Here is a 27797-nt window from a genome sequence, read left to right on the forward strand (position 1 = left end):
TGCACTTCAGATTGAATATTTAATTCTCCGTTTGAACAGTGTCTTAAAAGCAGAAGGTGATATAATACACATGTATATATATATATAGAAGCTATAAGCATTAAGAGATCAGAAACGTATTGTGCACGCAGAAAGGATAGACGTCACCTTCCAACAGTAACAATATGGGCCTGTGCCTATCAATGATTCATTGATAGGCATAGGCCCTTATTGTTACTGTTGGAAGGTGTCGTCTATTATGCTCCAGAGGCTGTGTAATGACCTGATCCTCAAGAGACCCTTGTAGCCCGATGTAGCCCCATGCAACAGATGATCTCATGTAAATATTGCTCCTAGCAATTATCTGGTAAATCAAACATAGGTGCATGAATTTAACAACAATGAGAGCCTATATGAGTCATTGAACCGTTCACTGTTTCACATACTCAGCAGCAGAAACACCTTGGGATGATGGTCAAGGTTTAGACAGCTGCTCCTTTCTCATATGAAATTAGTTTTTCCATCTGTCAGGGGTGAGTGAGAAAGAGAGGGGGGGTGAGAAAGAGAGAGAGAGAGAGAGAGAGAGAGAGAGAGAGAGAGAGAGAATCATTAGCTAAAAGAGTAAATAGGGTTGGTAGTAAAGGGTTGGACCCACTTTTGACTTCAGCTCATGCAGAAAAAAATGAATATTGAAATATATTTCAAGTGTGACAATATATTTCCAATATCTATATTTATGGAAGAGTGGGAGTCGGAGCCCTAGAGCTCAAAGCTGTTCCAATTAGCATACTCGCTCAAAAACAAGAGTTTGAAGTCATTATCATCCATTAATAGACCCTACTGTAGGTTGTTTTATGCCAAATTATTCCTTTAGTTATTCCTGCAATAGATTCAAACATTCGTCAGAGATTTTGCCTCATATTGATGTGATAGCACATCCCAAAGGTGCTCTAGATTGAAATCTGGTGACCATTCTTGTCCTGTGCAAATTCAGTTTCCTGTTCTTAGTTGTCAGATCATCTGGCACCCGGTCCGGTCTGGTCTGGTCTGGTCTTGGGCTGCTGTAGCCCATCTGCTTCAAGGTTCAAGTGTTGTGCACTCAGAGATGCTCCTCTGCACACCTCCATTCTAAGGGCTTATTAGAAGTAATTCTGCTGCCTTCCCATCAGCTCCGGCCATTCTCCTCTGACCTCTGGCATCAAACAGCATGTTGCCCAGAGCCACTCACTGGACATTTTCTCTATTTTGCGCCACATTTCCTCCCCATTCTGATGCTGAGTTTGAAACTTCACTAGATCGTTTTGACCATATCTGACTGCATGCATTGAGTTGGTGTCATGGGACTGGCAATGGGAGTTTGGGCCATTTAACATGTGTACCTCATAAAGAAGCCGTAGTCATAATGTTTCATTCTGACTAATAGACATCAAGGGCACCCCAACCACTTTTGAGAGATTTCAAACACTACACACATCATTTTAGTTTGTTACCACACTTGCTTTGATCATCTTGAAATGTGCTCCGGAAATAAGACATGTTGCCACAGCTTTTTCTGTCCTAACATTTGATTTTTTTTTTACAGTTTTGTCAAGAGACCCTGATGGCCCTTAGCCTGATTACCATCGACTTTCAAAGGCTCTGCGAGACTTTAGTCTGACCAAGAGCATGTGCTAACACGGTTTCTCCAAGCGCTGGTTGACCCGCCTCCTTTAAAGAGGAACTATGCAGGATTGGCGATTTCATCTCTGGTTTCGGTTTCGTTTGTCGTTTTCGCTCGTTTTATGCTTGCCTTTTCTCTGCAGAGCTTCCCCGACAGCTTTAGCGTGTATATTTATACATGTATAGGCTATATTTAAATATATAAATTGCAAGCGTGGTTCTTCGTCTCAGACTTCCAGATGTAAACAATGAGCGATCGTCTCCTGCAGAAAGTTGCATAGGGTCTCTTTAAAGTGTAAGTTTGGCGGAAATTGAAAATAAAGCTATTTTCTGAATGAAAATACATCAACTAAGCCGTGGAGGAAGTAATTTTCGCTCATCAGGCAGTACAGAGCTAGCACGGGCAGGAGCGCCAGCCCAAAATCGCAAACAGTGGTTGTGGATGGGGATTAGAGCCACACGCTTTCAAAATCGCATTTTTAAACCACTAACAGTGCTCAAAACAGCGCCAAACCTCATCAGTAGCTTGCTCTAGGTGTCTACACATAAAACGAAGCACCAATCAGTCTGTAAACTTTGGAATAGTCAGTATACACATAGAATCAATTTGAGACCGCAACACCCCATCTGAAGCAGAGAAATGTCTCGCGAGGTCTCACACGAGACGTCGTGGACTTTCCTTAGTGAGGAGCTGGAAGGAGTTAGTGTTCATAACAGTCTTCTTTTATAAACGTCGGGTTCATGAGCCAAGTTGTTGGTGCTTCGTTTTATGTGTAGACACCTAGAGCAAGCTTCTGACGAGGTTTGGCGCTGTTTTGAGCAATGTTAGTGGTTTAAAAATGCGATTTTGACTACCCGTAAGAATAGCTCCCGTGCTTCCGTGTGAGATCTCGCGAGACATTTCGGTGCTTCAGATGGAGTTGCGGTCTCGAATTGATTCTACGTATATACGGACTATTCCAAAGTTTACAGACTGTTTGGTGCTTCGTTTTATGTGTAGACACCTAGAGCAAGCTACTGATGAGGTTTGGCGCTGTTTTGAGCACTGTTAGTGGTTTAAAAATGCGATTTTGAAAGCGTGTGGCTCTAATCCCCATCCACACCCACTGTTTGCGATTTTGGGCTGGCGCTCCTGCCCGTGCTAGCTCTGTACTGCGTGATGAGCGAAAATTACTTCCTCCACGGCTTACTTGATGTATTTTCATTCTGAAAATAGCTTTATTTTCAATTTCCGCCAAACTTACGCTTTAAGTGCCTCGATTTGCTACTGGTCGATGACAGAAAGCGGTTTGCCGAGTTTAAACCAATAACAACACTCTTTCCTCTGCCTTGAACACGCCTCTACTCAGAGCCGTTGGAGCTGCTCAAAGTTGATTAGTTCTCGACCAAAGGGGGCAGTTCCGCAGATTTCGGGAACTCAGAAATCCTTCCCGATTAGCAGTTGACCAGACCAGCGACAGCAAAAGCCGAAGGTGTTACGTCACTGGGAGGGCGTGCCAGGCTAGATGGCCCTTATCTTTCAAGCGCTATCAAGCGCCCACTCAGAGTTGGGCACCTCTCGGCAGTGTCTGGTCTAAGAGGGGAGCGGAGTCCTCAGGTTCTTACCCGTGCCTGGCAGCGCAGCGCTGGCGAGTACTGGGAGCAGCAGGCCGAGCTCAAGTCCACCAGGGTCTCCGCCTTTGCAGCCGCCTGGTCGCCCTGAACCTCCGCCTCAACCCTGCACCACCATCAGAGAGAGAGAGAGAGAGAGAGAGAGAGAGAGAGAGGGGGAGAGAGAGAGAGGGAGAGAGAGGGGGAGAGAGAGAGAGAGAGAGAGAGGGAGCGAGAGGGAGAGAGAGAGGGAGAGGGAGAGGGAGAGGGAGAGGGAGAGAGAGAGGGAGAGAGAGAGAGGGAGCGAGAGGGAGAGGGAGAGAGAGAGAGGGGGAGAGGTAGAGAGGGAGAGAGAGGGAGAGAATGAGAGAGAGAGAGAGTGTGTGTTTGGGGATGGGGGTGGGGAGATGGGCATAAGTGAGGCAAAAGACATACACACACACACATACACACAAACCGTACATACTGTATACATGACACATACAGTACATTAACATATGAATACATATGCACACACACACACAAACTGTATATATACATGACACAGACAATAACATATGAATACACACACACACACACACACACACACACACAAACACACTGCAAGGACATACTGTCCACACACATATACATATATACAAACATATGGATACATAACACACAAGCCTGAATAGACTCAGATGCAAGTGTGTCTGCCATGCTGTACCTTTGTAATCCTTGTGCTTACATATTCTGAATTAGCAATGGAAAAGGCATGGCTCCTCTAACATTGTTGTCTTTACAATTGTTTTCCGTCACTCACTCTATTTTCTTTATTATTTTGTATAGCTCTGGTTATCATTTGCAAAAGGTCATTGCTATGGGAATGCTTTTAGGTCAGATTACATTATAGATTATACATCCGTTCCTCATTTTAGAAGGAAGATAACAGCGTTCCAGCAGCCATTTAAACATGAAAACACAAGACCTACAGATATACATAACCCACTCACTGGACACAATCTGACGTACAGAGACGTAGACTCCAAACAGTTACTACCAGGTAAATGAATGGAATAAAAATCAATCAAAAGTATCACGCTGTCAGGTAAATATAGAATGGAATAACAACATAAATACAAAATGGAATAAAAACATAATTAGGATAGGAAAGCAACAAGTAGCTCTTTTCTTCTCCCTCTCTTTCTCCCTCTCTCTCTCTCTCTTTCTCTCATAGTGCCATTAACCGGATGACAAATAAAGAACTAGAGAATGTAATTCCAGGGAAATTACGAGTGCATGAAAATGCAAAAATGTATAGATACAGTAGATAATGTAGATATAGTTACTAAGGTGTAGCTAGGGTAAACATGGTGGTTGCATAGTTTAAAGAAAGCTGATAGTGTGAAGGTAGACAGTTTAAAGCTTAAACATTACAGTTCTAACTGAACTAATGATTTCTAGCAGTTATGCTAAAAATGCTAACAATGATAACTATGCTTACAATGCTAACCAGGTTGATTAGCTAACTTAGCTAATCATTTCTAGCAGTTATGCTAAAAATGCTAACAATGCTAACCATGCTAACTATCTAACTTGCTAGTGAAGACTTTTATTTTGAAACATTTGTTGATAGGGTATCTATGGTGGCCACTATCAGGAATAAAGAAGTTACTGTAGTAAAATCAGGTTGGTTGCTATGGAAACGGTCATAAACGCTTAATTTTAATGGTTGCTATGTTGGTTGCTAGGTACATGGAGGTTTCATATAGTTGACTGGAGGCATAGTTGATGATAACTGACAGTTTGAATGGTTGAACAGTTAAATAGTTGAGTAGTTTCAATGGTTAAATAATTTAATAGTGTATTATTGCAGTGAGGACTTTTATTTTGAAACAGTTGTGGACAGAGGAAACAGTGTACAGGATATGTAGTCTTCACAGAGAGATTGTATGCTTAAAGCCTGAGAGAGACAGAGCTGCTGCAGGTGGGGCTGGCCACCTGGCATAACATTCTAATTGCCCTATTATGATGTCATAATCCAATGTTAAGTCTATGGCGAAATTTTAATAGTTTTTATTTAATAGTTCAAAAAGTATAAAAGTTACAAAGTTGAAAATTACATAGCTGAAGTCACCTAAGTAAGACCTACGCAGCGCAGTTTGAATGAAGTTTCTACGTCGAACGGTTGAAGCTGAATTGAACGCACAAAAAGCGTTAGAAGAAGAATAATAATATCGATAACTAGAGAATGTAATTCCAAGGAAATTACGAGTGCATGAAAATGCAAAAATGTACAGATAAATCATGTAGATATGGTTACTAAGGTGTTGCTAGGGTAGACATGGTGGTTTCAAAGTTTTTGAAAGTTGATGGTGCGAAGATAGACAGTTTAACATTTAATTAGCTAACCTGATTACCAGATTAGCTAACCTGGCTAATGATTTTAAGCAGTTCTGCAAAAATGCTAACAATGCTAACCATGCTTGCTATGCTACAGAGGTTGATTAGCTAATTTAGTTGATGATTTCTAGCAGTTATGCTAAAAATGCTAACTATGCTAACAATGCTAACTATGCTAACAATGCTAACCAGGTTGATTAGCTAACTTAGCTAATGATTTCTAGCAGTTCTGCTAAAAATGCTAACTATGCTAACAATGCTAACCATGCTAACTTGCTAATGAGGACTTTTATTTTGAAACATTTGTTGCTAGGGTATCCATGAAGGCCACTATCGGAAATAAAGAAGTTACTGTAGTATAATCATGTTGGTTGCTATGGAAACTGTCATAAAAGCTTAATTTAATGGTTGCTATGTTGGTTGCTAGGTAGCTGGAGGTTTCATGTAGTTGACTGGAGGCATAGTTGATGATAACTGACAGTTGGAATGGTTGAACAGTTAAATAGTTGAGTATTTTCAATGGTTAAATGATTTAATAGTGTATTATTGCAGTGAGGACTTTTATTTTGAAACAGTTGTGGACAGAGGAAGTATGAAACAGGATCTGTAGTCTTAATGAGATTGTATGCTTAAAGCCTGAGAGAGAGAGAGAGCTGCTGCACCTGGACTGGCCACCTGGCATAAGATTCTAATTGCCCTATTATGATGTCATAATGTAATGTTAAGTCTATGGGGAAATTTTAATAGTTTTTATTTAATAGTTCAAAAAGTATAACAGTTACAAAGTTGAAAAATACATAGCTGAAGTCACCCAAGTAAGACCTACGCAGCGCAGTTTGAATGAAGTTTCTACGTTAAACGGTTGAAGCTGAATTGCACGCACAAAAAGCGTTAGAAGAATAATACCCATGATAAATAATAAGAACTAGAAATGCAATTCCAAGGAATTACCAGTGCATGAAAATGCAAAAATAGATAGATAATGTAGATATGGTTACTAAGGTGTAGCTAGGGTAAACATGGTGGTTGCATAGTTTACAGAGAGTTGATAGTGTGAAGGTACAGTTTAAAGCTGAAACATTCCCAGTTCTAACTTAACTAATGATTACTATTCATGTTAAAATGTTAACTATGGTAACAATGATAACCAGGTTGATTGGTTAACTTAGCTACTGATTTCATGCAGTAATGGTAAAAATGTTAACTATGCTAACTATGCTCACAGTGTTAACCAGGTTGATTAGCTAACTTAGCTAATGATTTCTAGCAGTTATGCTAAACATGCTAACTATGCTAGCAATGCTAACTATGGTAACAATGCTAACTTAAACTAACAATGCTAACCAGGTTGATTAGCTAACTTAACTGATGATTTCTAGCAATAATGCTAAAAATGCTAACAATGCTAAAATTGCTAACAATGCTAACCATGTTGATTAGCTAACTTAGTTGATGTTTTTTGCAGTTATGCTAAAAATGCTAACTATGTTAACTATGCTAACCATGCTAACTTGCTAGTGAGGACTTTTATTTTGAAACATTTGTTGCTAGGGTATCCATGGTGGCCACTATCAGGAAACAAGAAGTTACTGCAGTATAATCATGTTGGTTGCTATGGAAACGGTCATAAACACTTAATTTTAATGGTTGATATATTGGTTGCTAGGTACATGGAGTTTTCGTGTAGTTGACTGGAGGCATAGTTCTAGTTGATAACTGACAGTTGGAATGGTTGAACAGTTAAATAGTTGAGTAGTTACAATGGTTAAATGATTTAATAGTGTATTATTGCAGTGAGGACCTTTATTTTGAAACAGTTGTGGACAAAGGAAGTAGTGAAACAGGATCTGTAGTCTTAATGAGATTGTATACTTAAAGCCTGAGACAGAAGGTGCCTCTCATATAGTGTTTACGCGTCCTCTCTCGCTCCTCGATCCTCACTGATCTTTCTTTATGTAGATCATTGAGGATCGAGGAGCGAGGGAGGGCATATAAACGCTGCTTGAGAGGCACCCACAGTAAATACTTTAAAAGTTGTATGTAGATAGTCTAATTAATGTTGATAGATAGAATGTTTAATGGATGTTGATAGGCAGATTGTTTAATAGATATTGATTGACAGTTTAATGGGTGGATGAGTGAATGGTCTGAAGAAGATGAATGGATAGAAGGTTGGATGGAATGTGCCTTATATTCTTGTTAAGAGAGACACTGATACAGCTCTCTGAGAGTTGTTGATACAGGTGTAATCAATTTAACTGGCTAGTCTTAAGAGAGCCAGAGTGTACGCTTAAAGCCTGAGACAGAGTAAATCATTTAAAAGTTGAATGTAGCTAGTCTAATTAATGTTGATAGACAGAGAGTTTAATGGATGTTGATAAACAGTTTAATGGGTGGATGAGTGAATGGTCTGAAGAAGATGAATGGATAGAAAGTTGGATGGAATGTGCCTTATATTCTTGTAGAATGGAGAGACACAGCTCTCTACTGAGAGAGTAGTGGATACAGATACAGGTGTAATCAATTTAACTGGCTAGTCTTAAGAGAGCCAGGCCTGAGACAGAGTAGATTGTTTCAAAGTTGAATGTAGATCGTCTAATTGATGTTGATAGGCAGACTGTTTAGAATGGGTGGATGAGTGAATGGTTTGAAGAAGATGAATGGATAGAAAGTTGGATGGAATTAGGAAGACTTATGTTGATACCGTTGATACAGGGGAACAGAAAGTGTAGTCTCAAGAGAGCCAGTTTAAAGCCTGAGAGAGAGAGAGAGCTGCTGCACCTGGACTGGCCACCTGGCGTAACATTCTAATTGCTGCCGTGATGTCATAATGAGCAATGTTAAGTCTATGGGGAAATGTTTAATAGTTTTTAATTTACAGTTCAAAAAGTATAAAAGTTACAAAGTTGAAAAATATATTGCACAGGTCTCCTTAGTAAGACCTACGTAACAAAGTTTGAATCAAGTTTCTACGTTAAACGGTTCAAGCTGAATTGCGAGCGTTAGAAGAAGTTGGAATAATAAGAAACCTAGGAAGAACAGTACAGTGCATTTTCATGCACTGTAACTAGAAAATGTAATTCCATGGAAGGAATTACCATTGCATGTAAATGCAAAAAGGTTGTTAGCTGTGTAAAACATATTAGGCCTATAGTTAAAAAGAAAACTAGGCTAAACTGAAGAATAGATAAATAACAATTAGGCCTACCCAATTACAATTTCAACTTGGAAAGTCACATTTAAAAAGTGATTGATGAAAATGCATCAAAATTGTGGATATATGCTATTTTGGAAAATAACTCTTCATTTATTAGAATGTAAAAGACTGAATGAAGTTGCCAACTTCAAACGAGTTGCAAGAGCTGACTTTACTAGCCTACAGTGAAACGACTGGTAGGATAGCTTACATAGCCTTCATATCTACACTAATGCAGGTTAAAAGTAGGCTATAGACACCATTGGAATACGGAATACAATCTCAAACAACGCCAATCAACGATAATGCAGCAGGTAGGATAGCCTATCTAGCAAATGTAACGTTAGCTTACAGTAGGATATTTTATGTAGGCTACACATATTACAGGGTGAGCTGTTCTTCGAAACCGTTTCCAAATGTGTGAGTGTGATTGTCCTAATAGGAATGTACAATAAGCGACTGAGAAGAAGGCTTGAACCATGGTGCAACTCGTAGGCCTGTCTATCAGGTTGGACTTCACCTAAAACGCTGGACTGTCGAGATGGCTAAAAGCCCTGTTCGCCTTGCAGCCTACCCCGACGTTAAACGCCTGGAGCAAGTTTGGTTGTCGTTAGCTACAGTGTTTACGTTGACGTTAGGTTAGATTGTCTTTAGCTGTTGATAACGTTACCGAGAGCAAACCGGTTAGGCTACTGTACTGTCACGATAAACAAATCAAGTAAGGAGTAGCCTAACAGGAGACAAGACGATAATGTCCTGGTTTACAGCAGCTGCAGCTGTTACAGCTTAATGAGTAGACGTAACGTAACATTCACGTTTATCCTGGTTCAGCGCAGCGGCGGTGGCATGGCTTCGGATCAGAGCTCCTTGATTACTGACAGCTGCGCACTGACGTAACAATTAATCTTTGCCGCCAAAGGGTCTCAATGTAAACTCTATGGGAATTTTAATTTCTTTTATCGTAGATATCTCATAAAGTATAAAGTTCACACATTTAAAAAATACATAGAACAAATCTCCGTTACAAGACCTGTGTAGGAGTATTTGAATGACGTCAAACGGTTCAGTGGTTCTAGAGCCTTTGATCGTTGATTTTGGTCGGAAGACAATAATAAAAAGAAGAAGAACAGTGATAACAGTACATTGCATTGACATGCAATGTAATAATTCGGATAACAGTAGAGTGCATTTTCATGCACTCTAATAAGAAGATGTCGGATAACAGTAGAGTGCATTTGCATGCACTCTAATAAAACAGAAATAGAACAAAATGTGGATTACGCAGTATGTCCAGTCTGTCCTTGAGGTGCTGGAGGTGGGTGGTCTCTGAAAGGAGTCCTGCTGGCCCTCACTGTCTCTCTCTCTCTCTCTCTGTTCTCCCTACAGCAGTGTGGGTGTTCAACACCCCCCTCCCTGGTTCTCTCTCTCTCTGTTCTCCCTACAGCAGTGTGGGTGTTCAACACCCCCCTCGCTCACTAACTGTAACTGGGGTCACTGAATATTAAACAAGCGGCTGCTAATTTGAAACGCTCTGATCGTGAAACTTCTCTCTGCAGGACTCTGGCTGTTCCTGTGGTCATTAGGGCTGCTTAAAAAACCCCGCTGGACAAAAGTAAAATCAATTAAACTTGCAAAATCCACCAACTGTTATTTTTTTTCTTCCCTTTTTTTCTGGTAGGCTCTTATCGGAGGGCTAGACCTGATTCATTACCGTCCTGTGGAGTGTTAGTGTGAGGCGAATGACTTACATGACTTTGAAAGCTGGCATGCCGAGTTTGAAGTATTGTGTGCATTTTTCATCTGCCTTAGATAACAGTGTTATGATTTTCTTAACATCTCCATCCTAAGGTGTGACCAAACAGAGACAGACAAAAAAAAAAGATAAAATATTGTGCCACAAATAGACTGACATTTAGATACTCATGATCACATTATTATGTATCCCCAGAGGTGTGAGAAATTTCAGTGGAAATACTGCATGATTTCACTGTTTTGTTTGTCCTAAAACAGAGGCTTTGGTTGCTGAGGATAGACTTGTTCATCCTTGGAGAAGCAACTGACTATGTCGAGCTGCTGGTTTATCTAAACTGAAACATGTGGTTGGTTGGTCAGCTTCACAGGTGTAGTGTGTAGTAGTGTAATGGAGGGGAAGAAGTCACCCCTGACTACTGTTGCGAACTTGGAAACAGTACATTATTGTGTCACATATTTCTTTCCCACAAGCGATTTCTCATGCATTCATCCTGCAGACAGAGATGACTCAAAGGGATGGTTCACTGTTGTACAACCTATGGATGATAACGAGATCAAACTTTGCTTCGTCGTACAGGAGAACAATTACGGAGCAAAATCAGTCGGAAGAAATCTGACCAAAACCATTGTTTGCATTAGCAACAAAATGGCTTATAGCTTGTAGCACATGCAACTTTGAATCCCTGTCACCCAGAAATACTGTAGGTTGTGCTTACAGCACATCTTCCCTTTAAGCGTGAATGCTGTCTGAGATTTAATGGCTGCCGCCGTGAAGACACTAAGCAGTGATTCTGTCTTTGTGAGGTGCGTCTGCCAGGACTGATATGTAATTTGCCTCCATAATGGCTAATTGCTGAACATTGTTGTGGGTGGTATGGTTTTGTATAGAACTCAACTCAATGCCTGCTATAAGCTTGTTTAAGTTACCACAGCTGCCAGAACTGAATGTCATGGAAAAGGCATAGAAAACACAAAATACAAAAATATATAATAATAAGCTTCTTATCTAAGCTGTCAGGCTGCCTATTATGGTCTCTGACACCTTTGGAAACTCTGACAGAATATGACAGACAAGCAGACAGTCGATGCTGAGGCAAGAGAGTAGCTACACCGCCTCGAGCATCACAGCTGCAGTTTCATTGAGAGACAGAAATGTTAGCTTGTTATGTATGTTTGAATAAAGACAGTTGTGACAACAACAACAACAAAAATCATGAATGCCAGAAAGAACTGACGTCAGTATCCTACTCATTATGGTTTGGCCCAGAGATGACCCAGAGATGACCCGGAAGAGTGAAGCCTACTGGTGTGCATTGGAGAGTGTGCTCAACAGAACAGAAACTAGCGTCGTGTTGCCATCTGTCAAGGCAAACTCTGCTTAAAGTGTAAGTTTGGCGGAAATTGAAAATAAAGCTATTTTCTGAATGAAAATACATCAACTAAGCCGTGGAGGAAGTAATTTTCGCTCATCACGCAGTACAGAGCTAGCACGGGCAGGAACGACAGCCCAAAATCGCAAACAGTGGGTGTGGATGGGGATTGGAGCCACACGCTTTCAAAATCGCATTTTTAAACCACTAACATTGCTCAAAACAGCGCCAAACCTCGTCAGAAGCTTGCTCTAGGTGTCTACACATAAAACGAAGCACCAACAACTTGGCTCATGAACCCGACGTTTATAAAAGAAGACTGTTATGAATATAACCCCTTCCAGCTCCTCACGAAGGAAAGTCCACGACCTCTCGTGTGAGATCTCGCGAGACATGTCTGTGCTTCAGATGGGGTGTTGCGGTCTCGAATTGATTCTACGTGTATACTGACTATTCCAAAGTTTACAGACTGATTGGTGCTTCGTTTTATGTGTAGACACCTAGATCAAGCTACTGATGAGGTTTGGCGCTGTTTTGAGCACTGTTAGTGGTTTAAAAATGCGATTTTGAAAGCGTGTGGCTCCAATCCCCATCCACACCCACTGTTTGCGATTTTGGGCTGTCGGTCCTGCCCGTGCTAGCTCTGTACTGCGTGATGAGCGAAAATTACTTCCTCCACGGCTTAGTTGATGTATTTTCATTCAGAAAATAGCTTTATTTTCAATTTCCGCCAAACTTACACTTTAAGTCTATAGGCCTCCGTTCTGGAGAAAAATTTGGACCAAACGGCTGGCTATCAATACCACTCAACTCTACTGTACTTGTGGTCAGTGTGGATGACTTGCACCATTCCATGCCATTCTGCCACATCACACCAACTGGCTTCAGGATTTTGCAGGATTTTGGAGCAGTTGTCACTAGGCCACACCAGGGGAGAGTGCAAAGCACTGAGCATGTGGAAGCAGCTCAAAAGAAGATAACGGTGGACTTTACTCCTTCTGTATGGTATCAGGATGACTCTCACGATCTAAGCCTCTCGTCCTCGACAGGCAGAGAAAGACCATCTCTGACACTCAGGAAGGCGAGGAGGAGGATGAGGAAGAGTTGTTATGGGCAACGCGGGAGCACTCCCAACCAGAGCACTAATAAAGACGTCAGTCCAATCGCTGCCAGGGGAGGGAGCAGGAGAACAGATGGCATCAGATAAACCCCACCCACCCCTCCATCTCGCCTCTTCGCTCCGCACACCCCCCTCGTCCCGTAACTCAGAAACGAGTAGCTGCGGCCCCAACGTGTGTCAGCGTTAATTAGAGATCCGGTGAGACGGACGGACAGCCCCGATGGTGTGGCTGCTAATGAGGCCCTGAGCTGTTGGCTCTGGCCTCCCTCCAACAGGATCCCTCTCAGTCTCCCGCTCCGCTACCCTATAGCCTAGCCGCCCGGCCGCGCTGGATGAAAGCGTCTCATGCTAATTGGGAGACACTTTAATGAAGAGAGCAGAGGGCGTAGGCTACATTTCCCTTTATCATCACACACACTCACAGGGAGATACCAGGCACATGACACCCACAGGGCTTGGCTGAACTAAATGGTGAGTCATCAGGAATACAGTATGTGTTTAATTAAGGCTCCAGTCAGAGGTAGTGGAATGTGAAAATTCAGCGAGGCTAATGACTAGCCTATTCTGAAGGAAAATAAAGGATGTAAGGCTAGTATTGCATTTTGTCTGCTTTCTTTTACATGGCAACAGTGGCAGTGTGACGTTTACCCACAGAGACCAATACATATAAAGTATGTACAGGAATATAGGAATTAAGGGCTGCTTGCATGTCTATTGAGTGGATATTATATTTACCTTCTGACTCATGCAGGTCTGGATGTCGGAGTCGGAGCAGCAGGCTTCAATTGTATCTTTCACATGATTCAGAGCTGTGGTGATGACTGGTACAGAGGTGGTGAGTTGCCTGGCTCCAATCTGGAATAAATATCTGAAAGAAATCAATCAAAGAGAGGGAATTGCATGATTTATGCATTCATTCGGAAACATTTCCAACATCATCAGTGGACAGGATGGCATACACATTTCACATCATTAATCATCATTTTGATTAATATCCTATAAATATTCTAAAATAAATGCACTCATGAATTACATGATCAAATCCCATGGCATTTATATAATATTTCACAGTGGTGTTGTTTTCATCTCCCAATCCTCTTGTCTGAGCTGCAGTCTATTGACTTGGTTCTTGGCAAGTTAAGTCTTTGATGGTTCCCTCAAACACATTCAACTTGGGAGAAGTCTTCAAGTAAAAGCTTTCAGGATTCCACTGTGAGCATGAGAGACTTCATGTGGAGTTGCACTCGCTCAAACCATAGTAACAGTCAACCACTGGAAACTAAAATGAAGGCTTCAGGCTGTCAGATTGACTGTAGGAACTCTCACACACATTTATCTACTGATCCAAATGTATATCATAGTATCCTTCTAGAAGATAGAGCTCTTCAGTCATCTTACCGTGTCAGAGAACTTGTATTGCACTACCTCAAGGAGGAAACCCCTACAGCAAATTATGTTTTTAAACAAAGTTTGGGAGGAGCCTTTAGGGATGATTGACAGCAATTAACTCACCCGCCTCCCGCTGCAAGGGTATTGAAGCCAGCCAGGTGCTAGCAAAATTATCCCTCCTCCTCCCCCTACTCCTCCATTTCATTGATAGCCCAATTACTCATCCTCCTTCCTTACACAGGGGTGCAAGCAGCCATCGCTTTAAACACAATCTCTGCTCTAGGCATTCCAGGACCACGGCCAGCTACCTAGCCAAACATGCTCTTAATGTTACACCCAAGCATAACAATCATACCAATGGGCTAACTAGTGCAACAGCAGTTATGCTGGATGTAGAACTGAATCAGAATTTGTGAACCATGCTCAAGGCTAAAAGGAATTTCCATACAAAAGCAATTCGTTGTTACTGCACAACCTCAGGAGTAATTACGGGTGTGTTTAAAGTATGAACATTCAATTCAAGCAGACAACAGGCAGTTTAAGGATTGCAAAACATGGCAAGACATTTATGAGCTAACAACAGTTCAAGACTATACGGCCCGAGGTCAGCATGCACATGCCACTTAAGGTGACAGCTCGACTGACCTCCTGAGGTGCGTGATCACTATGCATTTAAAGCCCAATTCACACCAAAGATTCCCGACGCGACGAGACTAAGTTGCACGTAGTTGCAAACCGTCGCAAGCCGTCGCAATGCATTAAACACGTTGAGTCGCAGTCGCAAGGTTTTAGAACGTCGCAGCTCGTCTCGTCGGGAATCTTTGGTCTGAACCCTACTTAAGCCTGTGCCTTCTAGGCCTCATCAACACATGATCAAATGTCCCGGTCACATGGGCAATTTGGTTGACCAGGTTTTGGTGTGATCAAAGACTGGGATCGTGATTAAAGTAATGATGAGATGATATATCTACTACATGTTACAGTCATTTGATGGATTTAGTCATTGTGAAAAAAGCCCCCTACATGTAAACTAGCATTTATGTTAGGGAGTAGAACAGATCTGTGGAGAATAAAACTATAACCTTACTGTATAAATTACTGTATATTTAACAGGGAGAAAGAATGCTAATAAATGAGGTCAACAAATCTAAAAAATGGGTCATCCTTCATCAATAATCTTGAGCTGACCCTTATTAATGTATAAGCAATACCTCATGTATTCAACAATGTGCTCATTTACAAATTCAAAATGACAACTTTGCTGGAGGCGATGTTAGCACACAGTATTATTAAGCAATGGATTACAGTACTGATAGATATATCATTTTCAAAGACAGCTCAGTCAATAACATGCTCACCTTGTCAGAGCTAGAGGGGACTGAAGGATTAACGTTTGAATTTCAAATAAGAATGACATCAAACCACCGGCCTGTAAACACAGAGTCTCTAAGGAAGTTTGAAACAGATGGACTGCTGGGACTTCAAAATGCCATGACTTTTGAAATGAGTGAAAACCCACACAGCCAGACTCAGACCTCTTCAGAATCTCTTACATGCAGTACGCTCTGATTTCTAAGGGTATATCTAGCAACATAGTGCTCTTGTGATGTTTATTCACTATTTAATTAATGCATCTCCCATTCATTCAAAGCCAGAGAGAGAGAGAGAGAGCGAGAGAGAGAGAGCATCAGATGAGACATCCTTTACCATCCCACCCTCACTTGTGTGACATTACAGTACATGTAATTGCATCCCTTCAATGAAACCATAGGCATTATAATGGGACTACTAGTGCAAATAAGAGAGATGAAAGGGTATGTGAAAACCCATTTTTATGGTATGCATCCTGAGCCCTATGTAATTACAGTCAGCGTAAAAGAAAACATAGGCCCTATATAGAACAGGCAGCTTACTGAAGCCCTCCCCGCCCCAGAAGACACATCCTCCAGGAAAACATTGGCAACCTTTATACAATCAGTACTGTTACTGTTGTGCGGCAGCGTATTTTTGCCAATATTATATTGTGCAATTAAATTTTACACTATATATGAATAACATCATATAATAATTATAATTATGGAATTATGATGCAATCTAATTACTTTATAGTTTGGTTCATTATTATTCAATATGTTGCACCTTTTTTATTTTGTTCAACTGCCGCAACTGTAAAAAAAATATGAAGCTTGGCCTTATTAACAACACTGTGTGTTGTAACAATGCTCCAACAGATTGTCGCTGCACATACTGTATGGTTCAAAGTCCATCTGACAGGCACTTCTGTCAATGCTAAAAATGGTCTTACATACAGTACACACTTTGCTCTTTGACAGAAGAGCTCCAAGCCACAGCAAATTCCACACTCGGTTTGTTTGCAGCGAAGATATCATTCTCTGCACTCTCCAAAACGTTCAAGCTCTGCCATTGAAGTCAACAATGAATATCTTTATGCATGTATCTAAAGTCAACAACAGACATGAACATGTGAAATGCCTAGTGCTTGGGAGATGCGACTTTCTCACTGGCGTTTTTATAGCAAGGTGCTTCTTTGCATGTGCTAAAGGCTTATACAGTACCTCTGGGTTTCTTGTGGGCCGTCTGGCTGACAGAGGGACATTGAGAGGGGCTGGATGTCTGGAAGCGTCTGAGGCTGCCTCTTCAGGTTCTCCACGCACGTCAGCGTCTCCATGGGTGCCTTGCCACAGCATTTCTGAAACTCCTCCGACATGGTGCCCAGCATCGATTCGTCGCAAAGGCTTTTCTGGAATCCGGTGAACTGAAAGAGAAACAAAAACAAATGTGTCAGGGACCAGTGATTTCCCAGGGTATAAGAGAAGAAACAATAGAATGATACATATTCCCCTTAATCTCTACATTATAAGTGCTAGCTTCATTACATACTAATTCCACTAATAATACAAAGAGTGAGGTTTGTCTGGGTTTGTCTGAATAAGACAACTATTTGCCTTTATATGCAAACAAGGCCAAACACGACTGTCAGCAGCAAATTGGTATTGCAATCCACCAGCAGTAATTTTTATTTATTTATTTATTTTTTTAAAGGCGTTTTTTTTAGGCGTGTAGGCGTTTATAAATCCGAATGGTTCTTCTCCCTCTGTTTTCTCTGCCTGACATATCGGTTTCTTGTTTGCTCATTCTACGGCAGCCCACACTCACATCCCTGGAGTCATGACCCTCCACCCTTCAGCACTTTGTTCAGCAAACACACTTCAGGGGCACTGGGCACACCAGAGGGCCACTTTCCACTGTGTGGCATCCTCCTTCTGCTACATACAGTAGCTAGCCTGACAAAGCCTGGGTGTTTCCATCCTGCCTTGCACGGTGATTTCATTCACGCTGCTAAGGCAGTCTGGAAACTACCGTCCTAATTTCTGCCTGAGATAGAGGACCAATCACAGAAGAAGGGGGGAAAGCAAGATGATGATGATGAGCTATGCACAGACGCATTTGATAGACGTGGCGCCCAATGAATGGATCTGGGCATTTTTTCAAATACAAGAATATGAACGTCTAGTTGCCAGACCGCGTCTCATTTGAGAAATGGTAGGCACTGGCCAGGCTGAGCCTGACATTCAATGTCCACAGTTTGATAGCACTGACAAGAACTATGTGGCTTTTTTTTGTATTGCAAAGTTGCCAACTTTAGTACTGTTGGATTTCTTACCTCTTGAATGATGCATTCTTGGTTTGGTTGTAAACAACATTTTGAGAGAGCATCTTGGAAGTCTTTGGCCATGGACTGGGCTTTTTCAAATGGAATCTTTAGAAGGGATCCAAAATATGCCGTCAATCTGTTGAATGCAAATTTGTGCCCATGTTCACATTTGTCACCCGCATTTGTGCACCTCAAGGTGAAGGGAGGTGGTGAACTAATGCTTTCATGATTAGATGTTATCATCAAACTATAAATGCCTCTGGCCACACCACACAATGTCCTCTTTCCTAAAAATAAAACATTTATGTGTCTATTGAGGTTCCCTCAAAAAATATGTTACAATACAATCTTGCCAGACAGTTTGGCGAACAGGACTTCAGTGGCATTGATCAAGGATCAAGGATGTCCTTGTTGTCACCAAGGGGCAATCTGTAGTACAAACAGCAGTATCCTCACAAACCCCTGCTACATAGATCATAAGGTTATAAATAAAACCTCGGTTCTCTGAAGGAGAACACAAGACATTAACCAATGGTAAGTCCACCTTTGGTGGTGTCATTGACCAGAACCAGCCTATAATCGCCCGTCTCTGTAGGGGGGGATATTTGCATGCAGAATGTCTTCCTTCTTTCCATTCTTCAGCACCTCCAGGGGAGAGGGAATTTTCCAGTCCCGCTGCAAGTGATCTAAAGCTCTGATCACTGTACAGTCATCTCCCCCATGAGCCTCCCAGCATTGCTCGTTGATAAATAGGCGTTTTAAAGGTGGCAAATTATTCAATTCAACAGTCCTTCTATATTTCTGGCACGTATTCCCACACGGGTGAATATAGGCTGTTTCAGGTTGATGACAAGTGAATCAAGTGAATTTGACTGAAAGAGATCACAATGACATGGAAGGACTCTATCTTAAATAAAGAATGATATGGAGATACATATTTACCCAGTTTTGTATAACTTCAGGTTGATGTTGTTGTGGCAGACATTTGATGTGAACCTCAGAAAAATGTTGAAATTTCTACCTTGAAATCTCTGTAAAAGTGAGGAAAATTTGAAGGCAGGGAGGGCAATACTTCATTGTTAGCCATTGATTGTGGAACTAAAGCAATAACCATGCTATAGAGATGATTTTAAATAATATCACAATTCTATAAGATTTCTATACAATTTGGTGACAAAGGGCAGACATGCCTGAAAAGTGTTACATTCTCAAACAAAAGGATCAGGTCAGTCCTCTCATTAAAGTTCATGTCACAGCATGTGTGTAGGTTTAAATTACAGTAGCTTCTCATAGGAAGCCTGACATCATTGTGCCCTCTAATAAATGTAAATTCTACAGTCATGCTTACCCCCTTGGGTAGCAACCCTGAATTCAGTCCAATTAGACCCTTATGTTGCTATCCACATGGCTATTCAGTGTTAAATTCTAATGCTTTACAGCCTTGGCTTTTTAAATTAAGAGAGAGAGAGATTGAGAATCAGAGCAACAGACAGTACTTTCTTCATTGACAGCGACAACTCTCTACTCTGCATGTAGAGTAGTTTCTTAATCCTAATAGCAGAATACAACCCCTGAAAAGGCTTATTTTACCTGCCAAACGTACCAACCTGCATTACAGGGATTGCCTGTCAATGCTGACCTAGGGCCTGAGTTTGGCAGCGATATAGGTAGAGAGAAGCTACATCAAGGTAAAAAAAAACCTCTGGAATGGGCGTACTTCAATAAATCAATCACATGCAACCAGTTTACATTCTGATGTATCTATCTATAATTCATCAATTCACTTTTAATTGGCCTGGCTCTGTCTAGCGGTCGTACCAAACCCTCGTCAAATGAAAATTGAGCGGACGCTTATACGGGGGGCCATGTCAGGCTAGGCTATGTCCACTTTGTGCGTCTAATTTTGCTCAAACGAAACAAACCAGAGACCCTTCGTATGCCAAGAGGAAATCCACACAGTGTGTCTTTTATTCTGGCTCCCCCGACTTTGTTTGTCTACAGTTTTTGGCGCCTGGGCTGCTTACTTTTTACAGTGAACTCATGGAATGGGCAGCTATCAGATCGTGAGGAAATGATTGCTGAATGTGACAAAAAAGATGATTAGCTTGAAATTTAGTAGGCTACAATCGCTATCGAGTGCTAGTATCTAAAACATCTCAACAAAAATATGTATATCAGATATAGCCTAACAGATACAATATATCAGATGCACAGTATGAGGAATATATTTTCAAATAAAGGTTTCAGATTCGTGTACAGGATATGCATACTTTTAGCTTTGGAAAAATCTGAATTTGGGTTTCCCCACTATCCACAGACGGCATCATGGATTGCCTCTACTCACATCCAGTGGTGGGTAGAGTATTGAAAATCTACACTCAAGTAAAAGTAGAATCACTCCCTTAAAAATGTACTCAAGTAAAAAGTAAAGTAGAAGTAAACTAGAAAAGCAATCAGAGAGTGCAGCTGCCTCCGTTCTTCCTAGGTTGACATACATTTGAACCTAAACTAGTACTATTCAGATCGCCACCACGTGGCCATACCATGCCATTACACCACTAAGATAAATACATAAACGTAGACGGAATCCCGACGGAATTACGGATCACTCCCAAAATGTAATTGTGTCTTCCTTGGGTCATGTCCGACCTTCCCTGAAAATCTCATCGAAATCCATCTATTACTTTTTGAGTTATCTTGCTAACAAACAGACAAACGCCAGCTGGTCCCCGATTAAAACATATACCTCCTTGGCAGAAGTACATAAAAAAGTGTGTTGTTAAAAAAGTACAAGCTACTTTACATTTTTTTTTTAAAAAGCGTTATGTTGTGCTGGAGAGTAGTATAGTTAATACCGGTAAATATATATATATATATATATATATATATATATATCTTTTAAATTACAGTAGGTAAAGCATGTTCAGTGGGCCAATCAAACATGATTGCATATAGGCTACTCCCACTATCTACCCCTACTCTTCCTACACATCTCTCTCCATGTCTCTATCTCAGAATGGAATATAACTTTAAAGGACAATGAAATGCTTTGCCAATGTTGATCTAAGAGAAATTGTCAACAAGAACAAGGTTTTGTTATGGATAGCCTAGAATGCTGCAAAATGCTGATGATGAGGTTTCTCCGATCAACCTGCTTGTCTGAAAGTGGTCTAATGAGAAGCGGTAGCCTATTTTTTCTTCGAGGCAGTTAGCACCTATATCTTATGCTTCTGGCTCCCTGCTGATTTGTGGTATATCAATATGGAAAATGTTGTTGTTGTACGTATATGGAAAATGTAAAGAGTATAAAGTAGATTACTGGCTCAGAATTAGTAATGAGTAGAAGTAGGCTACAGTTCTAAAAAGGAACAGTACACGTTCCTAAAAAACAACTTTTTTACTCATGTGCAGTACAAGTAGATGCGTTACTACCCACCCCTGCTCGCATCTTTCAATTAAGACATCTCTGCATCTTTCTCTGGAATTCCATCTGAAGCTGGCATGAGAGTCTTAAAAGGACACCATCTTTATACCTCAGTGAAAAAGCAATTGGTGACGGGAGCAGGCTTACCTCAGTGAAAAAGCACATGGCGGAGGGCTCAGGCTTGCAGCATTTCTCGAGCATTCTCAGTTGGCTGCCCGTGGCGTTGAGCACGAGCCCCGTGGGCGCACTGCGGTGCCGGCGGGCCAACTCATACATGTACCTGACATAGGGGGCAAAACAGCAGGAGGGGTCACCTCAGTAGTGCTGTGAAAGAGGTCATTGGGGATTAGCGGTGCCCTGTGGGACTCCCTCACAGAGAGAAACCATGACATAATGAGAGCTTAGAGGATGTGTGCTTTGTCCACTACTGTGGGCTGAGCTGGAACTGGGGGAGAAATCAAATGAATTAAAAACTCCCTCAATTAATTCTGCTTGGAATATCATAATATGCCAACCCTGTAAACACATCTGTGGTAGAAGTATTGTTGTATTATACACACAAGCTCAACCACTCAACCACTGCCTAATATCTCTATTAGCCATTAATCTCATGTTAAGTTGACAGTGGTCTGTGGGCAGTCTATACTGTATATAACTTACTGCAATGCAGGCAATTGCTAGCCTGACGAGCCAGACCCACATCAAGATGTAGGGTCTGGACACTCACCGTAGACAGGGCTCAATCGGAGGGGTGGGATAAACAGTTGTCTTTCAAATTCCCTCCCCGCAATAGGATAACGCTAAACGAATCATCTTCTTGTTTTCAAGTAGCAGGATGCGTAACCTTCCCTCTCCACGCAATAGGATAACGCTAAACAAATCATCTTCTTGTTTTCAAATAACAGGATGCGTTACCGTCGCAACTTCTGGTCGCATGTCAGTCACCATTATGTTAAGCCCTGTGATTGGGCCGCTGGTGCTGGGGGTTCTCAGCTTCCTGGCTCAATGGATCGTGCCTAGACTGCCCCGCCACCCAAATTACATTTGCTGCCGCTAGGGGCGTCTAGATTTCTAGGCTAGGCAATTGCTATAACTAAGTAAAATGCATAATTGACATTGAAGTATTGTTCTCTGTTGATGCCTGCTCCACCAACCATAATTATTCTATTTTAGGAAACTGACTTCTGACACTTGGCATTCTCAGGATGAATCGCAGAGTCAATTGCATTGTTTACCAAGATCGTCTGCGTCACATCATAATGCCATGGCTATTATCATAATGTCAAGAGTCATAATGTAATTTTAAGCACATCAACAAACAAATGAGCTCTTTAGCTGACCTCAGAAATCTTTCTAATGGTGCCCAGGATCCAGCTAAGAGGAGTTTGTGCCAAGTGTATGCCAGAATGCAAAGTAGGAGCATGGCTAATGGTGTGTTTTTCCTCACTTTTCAGAGACACAGTTTATTGGGTCTGACTGAGGTGTCATTTACAGACAACCAGTAAGGGGGGTGAGGGCTACAGGACTGTCCTGAGCCGCTGGTGGAGACCAGTAAAGCCTTTAAGTGCTGGAAATGTCACTGCCTCTACATATCAGAATGACAACTGTTTTGACGAAGGATGCTTCAAAGGGCTCTCCTGCAATAAGCATCCAATCACACCAATGTAGGGCATTCACCGTCAGTTCTGTTCATCAAGCATGCCTTACAGGATCCTCTCATGCTTGCCAACAGATTGGATGTTGTCTCTACAACTACATGACCCCCCCCACACACACACACACACACACACACACACACACACACACACACACACACCTCCACAACCGGACTTTGTTTTGCTTTCGAGCGAAATGTCATTGAAGAAGATGGGATTAGAGGGATGTCCTCATTCCCTCCCGACCTTTTGGCTTTCAGTGGGCCGGCTCTTGCTTTACTGGCGTACTCCTCAATGGGTAGCCTACTGAATCAGATCAATGTGGCTCTGTTCTATCATGGCCTTATCGTGTGTGCACAGGAGATGCAACATGTGCTGCTGCCTTCCTCGTGACGCATGCAGGCCATTCAATATGGATTACTGTCCAGCGACTAAATGACTACTGAAATGAGCAGGGATCTCTCACTGACAAACAAGTGGACTCAACATTAAAGAGAGGCCCTGTAGACAGGATGTGTCTTAGGCATGGACAGCTTTTACATTATATACAGCAGTTAAAGAGACAGTTTTACTAACACTGTATTATTATTATTATTGATGATGATGATTATTATTAATTGAATTATTATTGTAATTTATTTGTTTTATGTAAAGCACTTTGGTGCAATGCTATCGCTTTTAAATGTGCTATATAAATAAAATATGACTTGACTTGACTTGACTAAAGATGGTCCAATTCACTCCTTGACCTCAATGAATTATAGCTGGTGGCCTAGTAGCAGTACATTCTATGCCATAAATTGGTCCACTTACATTCCAACTGTGTTAGCACCGTTTGACCTTTGCGTCCAGTTACAGTAGCAACAGTTTACATTTGACCTTTTTGTCCAATTAGCAACACAATGACCTTTTTGTCCCATTAGCAACAGTCTAGCACTGTTGTTTGTTAGAAGGTAATAGTGTATACTCGGGAGAAAACGGTGCCTTTATATCCGAGACATACAGTAGTAAACCTCTGCCACCACAGATGTAGAATAATGCTATTACGTCTACAAGGAACAGTCCACATTATAAGTGCATTCTTTAAAAAGTCAAGGGCAGGTTCCTCCAATCTCATTTGTCAGATACAGTAGCCTATGCTGCATTAATTGACCAAAGTATATGCTGCATTAATCTATGGGCATCAGTCAAAGACAATAATTGAGTTAGAATTTTCATTCTCAATTCTGAATTTTGCACAAGCCTGGTAGGCAAACAGATTTTCAAATTTGTAGAGAATCACATGCCTAGCATAGCTGGCAGTGCCCGGCAGACGGAGAGCCAGCCTGGCAATTTGGCTTTCAGTGCCCCGGTGATCTCTCTCGAGAATCATGCACATGTATGAGTCCAGTTCAGGAAGAGAAGGGCTCAAGCCGAAAGAGGTATTTACAACACAACAGCACGTTAAAATATAAGCAATTCCCGACTCCAGCGGAAATCCGAAACTACATAAGACGCTGTTAAGAATGTAGGCTACCATTTATGTTACATCAGTTTTTATCCACAGCGTCTTAGTCAATTCTACTATTGTCTTCGGAGCAACTTGGGGTTAATAAGTGCCTTGCTAAAGGGCACAATGGTGGAGGCATTAAACCCACAACTTTTCAGGATACTGCATGCTAGCCCAGCTCCTTGACCACTCCGCTGCCACTTCCCCGTCAGCACGGTCGGGGTCGCTCACCTGAGGGAGTAGCCAGCCGGATCCTGCGTGTACTGCTCGCACATCTCCTCGTTGGTGGGGTCCAGGAGGGAGGGCAGCTCCTCAGCGGAGTAGTGCAGGGAGGCCAGGCACATCTTCCTCTCATGCACATCTCTCTTGGCGCAGCACCTGGTGATGCCTGGGTGCTTGGGAAACGGTGAGTCGGCCTGGCAAGATTTGTCCGAAATCGCTGTTGCCTAGACATAGGCAAACATATACAGTAGTACTTACATTACTAAGTAACCTATATTACTAAGTGATTGTATGTACCATTGGTAATGTATTAGCCTACTTATTTGATAAAGTTAAATATCAATCAGTCTGTCGGCCAATCAATCAATCCATTCAAGCCACAATCACATTCTCAGTCTCAGCATGGACTCTTCTCACAAGCACAACTACCGTTTCAAACTCTTTCAAGTCCCTCACTTCACCAATCAAATGCCAAATGCTGCCCTTTAAGCTGAGAACACAGAGTCCACTGAAAGAGTGACAGTAATGAGGCAGGGACACCGCGTTCTGGTGCAATTACTTTTCAAGTGCTGCTTGAAAAAAAAAAAAAAAATAGCCGAATAGCAAAATAGCAGAAAGAAGATTGCATTAAGGGCTGGTTGTGCTGCTTCAAGTAAAACATACAGCTGTAGATTCAATGCAGCCAATGTTGAAGACATTTAGCAATACATTTAGCAAGGAATGAAGGAACATATTTTCATTCACTTGTTTGTCACAAATTAATTATTGGGTAATGACACGTACTGTAGGCCACTGTGGCAGATTTATTCTCAATTAGTCAATTTCAATTAGCAGGAATGTGAACTTTTGGCTACAATTATGGCATATTTCAGCCCCAAATAATGAGACATCACCATCGTTATGTCATTTTTGACGGAGGTGACACACACACAAACACACGCACAGTGCACACACACACGCACACACACAAATATACATTTGGGCACTCCATGTTCTTCAACGACCACTGAAACAACACATGCGCCATGGTGACAGACTGCGGGTGCCAGACTTGTGGCTGTGGTGGTAGCTCTCACCCCTTTGTCGTAGCAGTCTACATTGGCCCCCTCCACACAACACCTCTCGCCCAGCTTCAGCATTTCGTCTGCCAGGCATGTCACCTCCTCCAGGGTGCTGTTGGGGAACTTCTGGCTGTAAACGGCTATGAAGCTAGACAGGCGGGAAAGCAATGTGAGAGCGCGAGCAAGCAAACAAACCGGGAAATAGATAAATAAACCATCATACTGAGAGTTCTCTTCAAACACCACATTGCAGGCAAAGTTTTTCTTTGTTCGAGTCTCTGTATGGGATAAGTGAACCGGTCGTGGTTCTGGAACACTAGACTATATCTTGGCAAATCAGTTGTTCTTCCAAATATAGTGAGAGAAAAGCGCATGGATGTTTGTATTTGAAATTGATGACAACAGGACGCATGCTCTCTGCGATTCCATCTAGTCATGAAATAAAACACTAAACTGAAACTGTGATTGTGGCTGGAAAAAAAAATACTTTAACCTGAAGCCATGTTTGCTTGGCTCCTCACAAACAGAGTGGGATTTACGAGCAGGTGTTTGAAAATGGAACACATAGAAGTTGTGATCAAAAACTGCTTCTTAGAATTTGAACGACCAGTTAAATAGCCTGTGTTGTGTTCTATTATGCAACATGGGACGGCATGTATTCATGTCAATATGGACTAAAACAACACATGAAAGATGAACTGAACGAAATGGATGATATGTATTTTAAAAAGGGTATGTTGAATTTCAAGAATGCAGATTGCTACATTATACCTTATCACTTAGTTGAGTTCCATACTTCCACTTGAATTCAGAGTTAATCACACAAGACCTACAGTACTCATGGGAGACAGAGGCAGACATCCCAGTTCTAGAAAATACGTTCTCTCTACATGTGCACATTAACACAGGTGGCATCACTAGTTATCTGATCTACCTGGCTAGGATGAGCTGGTTTACTAAATGATTGGATCAAATACATGGCAGGACTTTTACTTTCTGAACTCAGGATGTCCGCCTCTGATGGGAGATACTACAGCATGAGAGACAGAGGCAGACATCCCAGTTCTAGAAAATACGTTCTCTCTACATGTGCACATTAACACAGGTGGCATCACTAGTTATCTGATCTACCTGGCTAGGATGAGCTGGTTTACTAAATTATTGGATCTAATACATGGCAGGACTTTTACTTTCTGAACTCAGGATGTCCGCCTCTGATGGGAGATACTACAGCTTCTTTAGCAAGAGAACGAGACAAACCAAAACACACACTAATGCATTGTTCTGATAAAAAAAATACATACAGTCCTTTGAATTTCTGCTGTCCCATGCCATGAAGCTGTTCACAAACTTTTTCTTTTTCATATCTCAGTCCTGTAGATAGAGCACACATAACAAAGAGATCCTAAAATAATGTTGTTGGAAATGTAAAACCGCAACGCAGATTATAATTCACTTGATATGGCAGATTCTTTCCAACTGGCGGCCACAGCAGTATTTCTGTTAAACACCTTTTTTTTGTCATACCACTGGAAATCACACACAGGCCAAAACGAAAGCTGACTGGCCTGAGAGATCATCAAGGGTCACAGAACAACTAGTTTCAGATTCAGTGTATAGTCAGAATTTAGCAGAACCCTGCAAGACAAAATGTTAAATGTCTGTATCAATTTGGAAAAAGCCATACCACTGTCCTCTGCCCAACCTACGGAGATGGATATTAGGATAAAACACAGGATTTTCATTTCTCAGTCTGGACTGCTGCAGTTCCCCACTTGATCCAGTCACTGTAGTGGGATTTCAGAACAACAGTGGACAGCACCATGTCAAAGA

At 41.6% G+C, this 27797-nt stretch overlaps 1 protein-coding gene across 1 annotated transcript; it reads right to left on the reverse strand.

Moving 5' to 3' along the window:
• Positions 1–27797, reverse strand: gc (GC vitamin D binding protein). Its single transcript, XM_062543288.1, has 12 exons — positions 27652–27797; positions 27269–27338; positions 25980–26112; positions 24913–25127; positions 21685–21817; positions 19056–19144; positions 18123–18249; positions 17014–17213; positions 13784–13916; positions 10555–10649; positions 3244–3355; positions 1–503 (listed from the first exon to the last, which is right to left on the reverse strand). Exons 1-12 carry the CDS (start codon positions 27707–27709, stop codon positions 462–464), a joined length of 1407 nt encoding a protein of 468 aa, XP_062399272.1. The 5' UTR covers positions 27710–27797; the 3' UTR covers positions 1–461.

The sequence above is a fragment of the Sardina pilchardus genome, chromosome 8 (genome assembly GCF_963854185.1).
Source record: "Sardina pilchardus chromosome 8, fSarPil1.1, whole genome shotgun sequence".
NCBI lineage: Eukaryota > Metazoa > Chordata > Actinopteri > Clupeiformes > Clupeidae > Sardina > Sardina pilchardus.

What these genes read in the sequence shown, in the direction of transcription:
- gc (XM_062543288.1), bottom strand. Translation starts at nt 27,709, where the DNA reads ATGAAAATCCTGTGTTTTATCCTAATATCCATCTCCGTAGGTTGGGCA. An exon ending in CAGCAGAAATTCAAAGGACT is followed by an intron (nt 26,113 to 27,268) that starts GTATGTATTTTT and finishes CCGCCTGTCTAG; the next exon opens with CTTCATAGCCGTTTACAGCC. An exon ending in CCATGTGCTTTTTCACTGAG is followed by an intron (nt 19,145 to 21,684) that starts GTAAGCCTGCTC and finishes TCACTTTTACAG; the next exon opens with AGATTTCAAGGTAGAAATTT.